The 9,710-nt window shown below is 43.9% G+C and overlaps 2 protein-coding genes across 2 annotated transcripts; one reads left to right on the top strand and one right to left on the bottom strand.

The window, feature by feature from the left end:
• Window positions 1-441: 441 nt before the first annotated feature.
• tubb4bl (tubulin, beta 4B class IVb-like) lies at window positions 442-3,199 on the bottom strand. Its single transcript, XM_030090511.1, has 4 exons — window positions 3,069-3,199; window positions 2,183-2,291; window positions 1,917-2,027; window positions 442-1,828 (listed from the first exon to the last, which is right to left on the bottom strand). The coding sequence occupies exons 1-4, from the start codon at window positions 3,123-3,125 to the stop codon at window positions 771-773; spliced, it is 1,335 nt and encodes a 444-aa protein (XP_029946371.1). The 5' UTR covers window positions 3,126-3,199; the 3' UTR covers window positions 442-770.
• Window positions 3,200-5,953: 2,754 nt separating this feature from the next.
• LOC115387683 (nuclear factor 7, brain) lies at window positions 5,954-8,375 on the top strand. Its single transcript, XM_030090508.1, has 6 exons — window positions 5,954-6,698; window positions 6,884-6,979; window positions 7,047-7,277; window positions 7,358-7,380; window positions 7,457-7,575; window positions 7,646-8,375. Exons 1-6 carry the CDS (start codon window positions 6,300-6,302, stop codon window positions 8,182-8,184), a joined length of 1,407 nt encoding a protein of 468 aa, XP_029946368.1. The 5' UTR covers window positions 5,954-6,299; the 3' UTR covers window positions 8,185-8,375.
• Window positions 8,376-9,710: the final 1,335 nt, after the last annotated feature.

Below are 9,710 nucleotides of genomic sequence, written 5' to 3' on the forward strand. Positions count from 1 at the left end.
AAAAGCTCAAGACGTTGCGTCTCCTATCAGACGATTAGTTTCCTGAAGATAAAATGTTCCGGTTAGGCCGTCTTGATTTGTTCACATGACCGTACCGTTTGTCTCCTGACTCCGTATTTCATTGAAACAGCAAACACGAGTCATGCAGTATTTGTAGCTGTTTTTTGCTGAATGCTACTTGATTTGGGTTTTTTTAATGTGTGAGTCAGATTGCTGCTCAAGCGTCGACAATCAAACACGGTGCCGAAGGCGACCTTGAAGGGTTCGTTCTGTGCTTTTTACAGATTACAAACACTTGTACTGACTTACCTCGTTTCCTTTTTAAATATTTCTTTTTTCCCCCCTGTAGTAGGAAGGATGTGGTGTGTGTGATGAATTTCGAGCTCTAAGGTCAGGAGAATAAATGAAAGGAGTCATTAAAAGGAAACCAAGAAGCAACGATTTGGCCTTCAAAAACGAGATTTTAATATTTCCCCAATTTCAAGGCTTCACAGTTAACATCACTTGCTTTTTGAATTTGGCAAGGCAATGAAAGGGCTGATGTGAGGAGATCAGAGATTCAGTGCGTTCACAACAAACAGAAACCATTGAACCAAAAACGTCACTAGTACCAGTTAACATCAACGTCTAACACTAGAGCAACGGCGATCTAGGCGGCGGCGGTTGTTCAGTGTGGCGGCGAATTCAACTCGTGATGGAGAGGGATGTAATGGCGGGGGTGGGGAGGGGTGTGTCTGTGTGTGAGATATGATCTTGATGATATAAATGATCTAGGCGACTTCTTCCTCTCCCTCCTCCTCGAACTCGCCCTCCTCGGCGGTGGCGTCCTGGTACTGCTGGTACTCGGACACCAGGTCGTTCATGTTGCTCTCGGCCTCGGTGAACTCCATCTCGTCCATGCCCTCGCCCGTGTACCAGTGGAGGAAGGCCTTGCGGCGGAACATGGCGGTGAACTGCTCGGAGATGCGCTTGAACAGCTCCTGGATGGCCGTGCTGTTGCCGATGAAGGTGGCGGCCATCTTGAGGCCGCGCGGCGGGATGTCGCAGACGGCCGTCTTCACGTTGTTGGGGATCCACTCCACGAAGTAGCTGCTGTTTTTGTTCTGCACGTTGAGCATCTGCTCGTCCACCTCCTTCATGGACATGCGGCCCCTGAAGACGGCCGCCACGGTCAGGTAGCGGCCGTGGCGGGGGTCGCAGGCCGCCATCATGTTCTTGGCGTCGAACATCTGCTGCGTGAGCTCCGGCACGGACAGGGAGCGGTACTGCTGGCTGCCGCGGCTGGTCAGCGGGGCGAAGCCCGGCATGAAGAAGTGCAGGCGGGGGAAGGGCACCATGTTGACCGCCAGCTTCCGGAGGTCGGCGTTGAGCTGGCCGGGGAAGCGCAGGCAGGTGGTCACCCCGCTCATGGTGGCCGACACCAGGTGGTTGAGGTCCCCGTAGGTCGGGGTGGTGAGTTTGAGCGTGCGGAAGCAGATGTCATAGAGGGCTTCATTGTCAATGCAGTAGGTCTCGTCCGTGTTCTCCACCAGCTGGTGGACGGACAGGGTGGCGTTGTACGGCTCCACCACCGTGTCGGACACCTTGGGGGACGGCACCACGCTGAAGGTGTTCATGATGCGGTCCGGGTACTCCTCCCGGATCTTGCTGATGAGCAGGGTGCCCATGCCCGACCCGGTGCCGCCGCCCAGGGAGTGAGTGAGCTGGAAACCCTGGAGGCAGTCGCAGCTCTCCGCCTCTTTCCTCACTACATCCAGGACGGAGTCGACCAGCTCAGCCCCCTCAGTGTAGTGACCTTTGGCCCAGTTGTTTCCTGCTCCGCTCTGGCCTGTAGTGGGAAAAAAAGAAATCACAGCGTGTTAGTGCGTTTTATTTTGATTAAGTTTAGATTGATTTCAATGGATTACAAAACTCACCAAAGACAAAGTTGTCAGGCCTGAAGATCTGACCAAAGGGACCAGACCGGACTGAGTCCATGGTCCCGGGCTCCAGATCCACCAGGATGGCACGGGGAACATACTTCCCACCTAAAACCAGGAAGCACAATGTCATTCCTTACAAACCCACAGACAGACGACTCATTTGATGGGAAGCAGGCATGTTTATGCAAATCATTCTGTAGAGAGCTGGGAGGGTGAGGGAGGATGACATCTTCAGTCCAACAGCTGGATCTGCTGCCTACCTGTGGCCTCGTTGTAGTAGACGCTGATCCTGTCTAGCTGCAGGTCGCTGTCTCCATGGTAAGTACCGGTGGGATCAATGCCGTGCTCATCGCTGATCACCTCCCAGAACTGAGGAAGAAAATAAGCAGGAGATAAGGGGAGGGAGGCATTAAGCTTAATTAAGTAAAGATAGACAGATAGATAGATAGATAGATAATTTCCAAAATGCAGAATGCTTAAGGTCTAAAAATGTGTGATTGACTGGGAAATTGGAGTGGACGCAGGTTAAAAGTGCAGCCTATTAGACTAAAATGCCATCTCAGTGGTGATTAAGCAGATGGCTGTAATTAGATAAGTGCTGGTGGTTTAGTGTTACATAAAAAAAAGGAAATAGACTCAAACAATTGCAGCTCAAATCACTAAAAAAAAAATGATAAAACAACATATCTCAGGCTTTAATATCAGAATAAGACATTTTCAGTGTAAATGGGCTTGAAGACGAACCAAAGGTAAAAAATAGGTCAGAAAAGGGGAGGGGGAGGGGAAGCCACACGCACCCTGAAAATAACGTCACTATTACAACCCTCTGGTTATGTAATTGCATGCCATATTCGGTGAGTTCGATGAATATACAAATCGCAGCGTGCAAATATTGCAGAGATTTTTTGCGTAATTTCGGTGTCTTGCACGATGACCCCTGCAGGGAGAATGAATGGGCAACGTCGTGTCTGCCACTGGAATCTTTCATGCAACGCACGTTGCACAGATTCTTCCAGAAAATTCCTGGAGGATGGATTAAAAGGCGTTCCCTCGGCGTGTCACCGATGCACGTCTGCAAGAAATCCTGCAGAAAAGTATCAACTGAAGCAAAAAAAAAAAAAAAAAAAAAAAAAAAAGATACACTACCTTAGCTCCGATCTGGTTTCCGCACTGGCCAGCCTGCAAATGCACAATTTCGCGCATTTTGGACAGATGGGTGAGGTGATGTTCGAGAAGGACAAACTCTGAGCGGCGGATGTGCACAGGATGGTGGCTCCTGCTCGTGCGGTCGGTCGGTCGGACTCGGGGATTTGTCGCTCCGCCCCTCGCGGCGCCTTATGGGCTGAAGCGTGTGGTGCAACGTGACGTCATCGCCATGGCAACCAAAGAGCGGAGGAGAGAGGGAGGGAGCCGGGCCCGTGGACATGGCGGATAGGATGCGAGGAGCTCCATCAGTCATCAGGAAGCTCCTCATTATTCCCACGCACCCAGTGACCCCCCTCCTCCTCGTCCTCCACCCAGCCACACACACACACACACACACACACACACACACACACACACACACACACACACACACACACACACACACACACACACACACCACGGATATGCAACACGTTCAACATCTGACCCAATGTTGTGCAGTTTTAACTGTGTAGTCACCAAATGATATATATTTCCCATGAAATGAAAATATATAAGAGCACATGAATGCAACAGCTCCAGTGTCAAGATAATCCTTCTCGCCTCTTACCCCCACGTCAGCTCAAGCGATGAGACTCTCAGTTGAATTGAGTGGATATAAATAATGGAGCAGAGTGTTTGCGTTTCAATAAAAATGTATGGGTTCATGTAGGCTATGAAGGGCAATGAATAGAGTATATTACACAAGAGAGTGATTCAGGCAAGCCATCTCAACAAGCGTCAGTTAAGTGTATATGAAGACAAAACAGTCATTGCTTTTCTTAATGCATTGTTTCAAGGTGAACTTAAAGGGGTTTTTTTTTGTATTATATGGCATCAGGGATATTTTTGCAGCTCTACTTGAACAGCAAAGCCACTTAAAAGCTAGATTATTGCCTGTACTGTGGTGAAAAGCCACGGATTTTGCTGCACCTTCTCCAATCTCACTCATTTTACTCTCAGAGCCTGCTACTGAGAATAGCATCTGACACCAAACGTGCAAAGCTTACCAAAAGTAGACTTTCAAACTGACTGCTCTTTGGATTTCATCTATTTTTGGATGCCACTTTTTTTTTTCTTCTTGTCTGGAATCTCAGACTTCTTTTGGAGAATGTGAATATGGGTGTAGTCATCTAAAAACACAGACACTAATTTGTATTTTGTATTCAGCACACTGACACAGTAACATCAGCACAATGGACCGCAAGAGGTGACCTAGTTAGAACCAAACCTTATTGGCAACAAAGTATTTTGGCTGTTCAGACAGTTGTTAACATGACTCATCTGTTAAAAGACAGAAGGTTGACTGAATGCCCAGGTGAACATTTCTCTTCCAAATGGATACCAAAATGATTGACAAAATGTTAAATAGCTTTATTTCACAAAAAAAAAAGATGATTAGACGAAAACTATTACTCAATCAAAAGAAACAAGGAGGCCTTGGTGTTCCTGACCTGACATCGTATAGCTACTACTGGGCTGGGTGCTGCAAGATAAGGAAACAAACCGGCTCGAACTGGAGCAACAAACTGTTTCCCTTGAGAACGTCCCGTTTTTGGAAAGAACTAACTGGAGGGAGTTTAAGATAAGAAATGAATGGATGCAATGCACTCAAAGGGTGTGTCTGGTCAGAAGAAAGACCGATGCACCCTCAAATAGTTCAAAAGCAACAAAAATTGCCAAAAATCTTTCTTTTTTGCCAAATAAATTACATGTTAGACATGAGCAGAGAAAGGATTAGTAACTAATAACTAAATGTTTGATGGAGGAAGCCTAAAATCATTTAAGCAACTACAAGATAAAATGGTTTCCTCTCGATGACTTCCACAGATATTTACAATTAATGTCACACAATGACTGGGATATACTGAAACAACCGCTTACACATCTGGAACACCTTGTAATCAAATCCATAGAAGGAAATAGTAACCGAAAAATAGTCTCAAATCTTTATAAATGCCTACAGACACACTTAACAGGAAACTTGCTGGATGTAAAAAAGATGGGAGTTAGAAATGAATGTCATTAAAGAAGACAATAATTTTGAAGAAGCCTGTGAAAAAAGACGTGAAATCACTAGCAGTCCTGCATGGAAAGAATTTAATGGGGAATTTAAATGGAGGTACTTTGAAACTCCCACTGTGACATCAAAATATGTTAAAAGTAGATCAAATCTTTGCTGGAGAAGCTGCGAACATACTTAATGGAGAAAATAACAGCAAAATTTAATTACCAAATGGATTGGTTCTTTCTTGACCTTGTGGGCTCCTGTGATATTTTAAACTGCCAAACAACTGAAAAAGAATCAAGCGAGAATGGAGGGAATAGTTGAAAAAAAGAATACAGACAAAACAAAAATAGTTTTTTTTTTAGTTCTCTTATTCAGCTTGGCTGAGCTCCTTCATGCCACTTTGCCTGTTCATATATTAAATTGTATTTTTACTCCTGAACCACTGAAAACTGTTGGCCTGTTGATCGCCTGGTGTGGATGGAGCTGAAATTAGGAATTCATTTAAACTGCTTGCCAAATCTGTTTTTCTTTCCTTCTTTTTTTTTTTAGTCTTTATCATTATTATTTGACTGTATGCTTTATTTTTATTTTCTTTAGGTTAGAATGTTATTTGTTCTGTTAAACACGTCCTGTATTTTGTGAAGAATCTGAAATAAATTTTTTTTTTTTCAAAAATCTTATTTTTTAAAAATTTTTACTGTAAATGCAAGGTGGATTAAATGACTTTTCTTTCAGATGCTGTATGTTTTTAATTTATTTTTTTGTTTTTAAACTTGATTAACTGCAAAGTACTCAGTAGGTAGACGGCAGAGTTGAGTGTTTAACTGGGATGTCAACACTGAGACATTCCCCTTTGTATCCTGAATGATTACATTCCAGACTGGCTGCAAGTCACCGACCAGTTCTGCAACAACTAGCCAATAGGGCTTTATTTCCTGCTTCCCAGCTGTGTTGTATACAGAGGTTTTTTTGGACTGTGCTGCATTATACTCATGCACAGGAAAACCAAGCGCATTCGCTTCTTCAAGAACAATAGATGAGGGGTTAGTGTACTGTAAGAAGAGCTTTTCTGGGTGTGCTGTTGTTATTCTTACAGAGGAATTATTTGGGATTTAAATTTATGCAGTTTTTTTTTTTTTTTTTTTTTTTGGGGACGGATATCATTTGTACGCAGCAAGACGATGAGCGTGTCTTTCCCAGAGGAGGATCTTACGTGCCCGGTCTGCTGTGACATCTTCTCAGACCCTGTCCTGCTGTCATGCAGCCACAGTTTCTGCAGGAACTGTCTCAAAACCTGCTGGGACACCGGCTTGCGAGAGTGTCCGGTTTGCAGGAAAAAGCCCTCCAAGTCCAGTCCTCCTTCTAATCTAGCTTTGAAAAATGTCTGCGAGACTCTTCTGGAGGTCAAGAGACTGAGCTCGGTGGAGGTGGAGGATGACACGAGCTGCAGCCTGCACTCGGAAAAGCTGAAGCTCTTCTGTTTGGTTGACAAACAGCCCATCTGCGTGGTGTGCCAGTCTTCCAAACTGCACAAAACCCACGAATGTTCACCCATAGAAGAGGCACTGCTGGATTGCAAGGTAAGAAAAACAAACATCACAATTTGTTACCTGGACTGACTACTTAGTATTTGTGGTAACACCTAAAGTGAGAATGCTGCTCTGCAAGTCGTTCCAGACCTGCACTTTGCAGAGTTAAATCCAAGCCCCAAACATCAGAAGTCAAAACTGCACTCTCTCCTGACTGAGTCTGACTTTACTTTCAGGATGAACTCGCTCTTTCTCTCAAGAGTTTGCAAGACAAACTGGACGACCTCAGTAGGATTCACAATACCTCTGCTAATATGTTCAAGTACATCAAGGTAACACGCAGGTGAAATGTCACATTTGCTGTCAGTTAAAGTGTCTGATCAGGGAATCTTTCCACAGAGCCAAGCGATGCGGACACAGAAAATGATCAAGAGTCAGTTTGAGCAGCTCCACCAGGTCCTCTACCAGGAGGAGTCCGCCAGGCTGGAAGCTGTGAAGAAGGAAGAAGAGGAGAAAACTGCAGGAATGAAGGATAAGATGAAAGAACTTGCAGCGGAGGTGCTGTCCCTGACTGAGACCATCTCAGACATTCAGGAGCAGCTGAAGGAGGAGGACATGATTTTGCTAAAGGTCTGTACCACTCTAGTGTTAAAATATTTTGAAGCTGTAGCAGGAATTCTCACTGACACTTTTTCTCGCGCTTTTTGTAGAATTTTAAAGCCACTCAGGACAGGTAGGTTGATAAAATTAAGAGTCTGAACTGATCGATTGTGGCCAATCTTCAGCGTGAGACACTGTTGTTGTCGCAGAGCTGAAAGCATGTGGCTGGGATCTGACAACATGTCCGGGCTGTTGATCGACGTGACCAAACACCTCTGCAACCTCAAGTATAGAGTCTGGGAGAAAATGCTCGACCACGTCGACTACAGTGAGTGCACGTCACGCTCGTCAGGTTTGGATCCTGAACGAAGAGATCCTTACGGTTTTGTCTCCTCCAGCTCCGGTGACCTTGGACCCAAACACAGCACACCCCTGCCTCATCCTGTCAGATGACCTCACGTCCTTCCACTACTCCAGGCAGCCCTCCTGTTGCCCCGACAACCCCGAGCGCTTCCACATGAGCGCCGAGGTGGTGGGCATGGCCGCCCTGGGCTCAGGAAGCCACCACTGGGCGGTGGAGACAGGAAGCAATCTGGACTGGCTCCTGGGCGTGGCGTCCTCGTCCGTCCCGAGGAGCGTGGAGGTCCCCGCCCGGCCCGAAAATGGCTTCTGGACTCTGTGTTTCCGCGACGGCGAGCTCAGGGCGATGACCTCTCCGCCCACGACGCTGACAGTTTCGAGGACGCCCCAGCAGGTCAAAGTGCAGGTGGATTACAACAAGGGGACGGTTTCTTTCTTTGACCTGGCCGACAACACACTCATTTATGCGTTTACACACACCTTCACTGAAACCTTACTTCCATATTTTTATACGCAGAGCAGCCATCCGCTGAAAATCAAGCCAGAAAGAGTGCTTGTCACAATGCTGCGGTCATAGTTAGATTAGGAGACGTATCTGTATGTTAAAGGATGGCTTTGGTGATTTGACCTGCATGTTAGTTCTGCAATAAAGGTTATCTCTTGAATTTTTTAAAAAAAATATACAGTACTTGAAAAAAAAACAAATGTTTTTTTAAATGTATAGGAAGTCACTGACTTGACAATAAATATTTTTTGTAACTGATGAAACCCCGTAACCTGGTTATGTGAAACTATAAATCGATAATGCAGTGCAAATAAAAGCCATTAGCCATGATGTTAGTTTATCTATTCAGTTGGAATTTTAATCAGCTGAATAAAGATAAGAATTTACCAGTTGGTGCACATACATTTACCTCCATAGATCAAGCTCATTCACCTTCATAAAATGGATTTTCCTTGTATTTACTGTAGAGCATCAAACAAACACAAGATCTCACAAAATAGTCAATGAACTTCATCGACTTCTTGAACTTTTTTGGTCTTGTTAAGTTGACCACTTCCTGTTACCTGAGGGTTATTTACCACACATACAGGAGCAACACAAGTCTTCTTATGTCCTGATATAATACACATTTTTTATAAGATGCAGATCAATCAATCTCATATTCCCTGGTAAAATTTGTCTTCAAGTCTAATTGGTCCACAAAGTGATATATTGATAGAGACTTTCTCCTTATAGAGAGAAACTCCTCAGTTTGGTCTGTTTTCTGAGTCTTTTTTTTGCAAAGTTTTCTTTTTATACCTTGGTTTTCTCACAAAATCCTAAAGCAAAAGTTGAGGGATGATTGGTGTCTTCAAATCCACTGAACGTGAGCGTGTGTGTGAATGTTTGTCCAGGGAGCGACAGCGGTACAGAAATGGGGTTGTCTAGTTTGGAAGTGTATCACAGTCAGTCTTTTTGTCAGAAAATAAGACCTACTGAGTAGAGGTAACAAAGATCGCTATAAACAAAGGCAAACACACACACACACACACACACACACACACACACACACACACACACACACACACACACACACACACATCGGAAATGAGCTTATAAAAGATTTATAATTTTTTTGGTACTGACTCGTTTACATGAAGAAAGATTTATTAAGTTGTTTTGCACACAAGGTGGCGCCAAACTCTAATTGTTCCAGTGAGTGGACAACATGCAGCAGGGTGAAGTTCTGAGTATACATTATAATATATATATATATATATATATATATATATATATATATATATATATATATATATATATATATATATATATATATATATATATATATCTTTTTATTTCCGTGCATTAATCACTTAATGTTATAGAAATATATTGAAATAAATAAATACATGGAAAACAAAAACCATCAGTGAGACTGAAAACTTATGAAAAACTATTAAATGTATGGAACATCACACACACAAAAAGTTTCCGTGTTCTTCACAGAAAATAATTGAGGTGTATTGAAAGAAAAATCTATTTTGAAAAATAAAAAAATTCACAGAGATGTTTTTATTACAAATAAGACTTGACACACGCTCAGCTGTGCAGAGCAGTCT

Source organism: Salarias fasciatus, chromosome 4 (genome assembly GCF_902148845.1).
Source record: "Salarias fasciatus chromosome 4, fSalaFa1.1, whole genome shotgun sequence".
Classification (NCBI taxonomy): Eukaryota; Metazoa; Chordata; class Actinopteri; order Blenniiformes; family Blenniidae; genus Salarias; species Salarias fasciatus.

Excerpts from the sequence above, each read along its gene's own strand:
- tubb4bl (XM_030090511.1), bottom strand. The coding sequence starts at position 3,125 with ATGCGCGAAATTGTGCATTTGCAGGCTGGCCAGTGCGGAAACCAGATC. Across the intron at positions 2,292-3,068 it reads GAAACCAGATCGGAGCTAAG|TTCTGGGAGGTGATCAGCGA; the intron begins GTAGTGTATCTT and ends TTTCTTCCTCAG. Across the intron at positions 2,028-2,182 it reads CTACTACAACGAGGCCACAG|GTGGGAAGTATGTTCCCCGT; the intron begins GTAGGCAGCAGA and ends TCCTGGTTTTAG.
- LOC115387683 (XM_030090508.1), top strand. The coding sequence starts at position 6,300 with ATGAGCGTGTCTTTCCCAGAGGAGGATCTTACGTGCCCGGTCTGCTGT. Across the intron at positions 6,699-6,883 it reads AGGCACTGCTGGATTGCAAG|GATGAACTCGCTCTTTCTCT; the intron begins GTAAGAAAAACA and ends CTTTACTTTCAG. Across the intron at positions 7,381-7,456 it reads TTTAAAGCCACTCAGGACAG|AGCTGAAAGCATGTGGCTGG; the intron begins GTAGGTTGATAA and ends TTGTTGTCGCAG.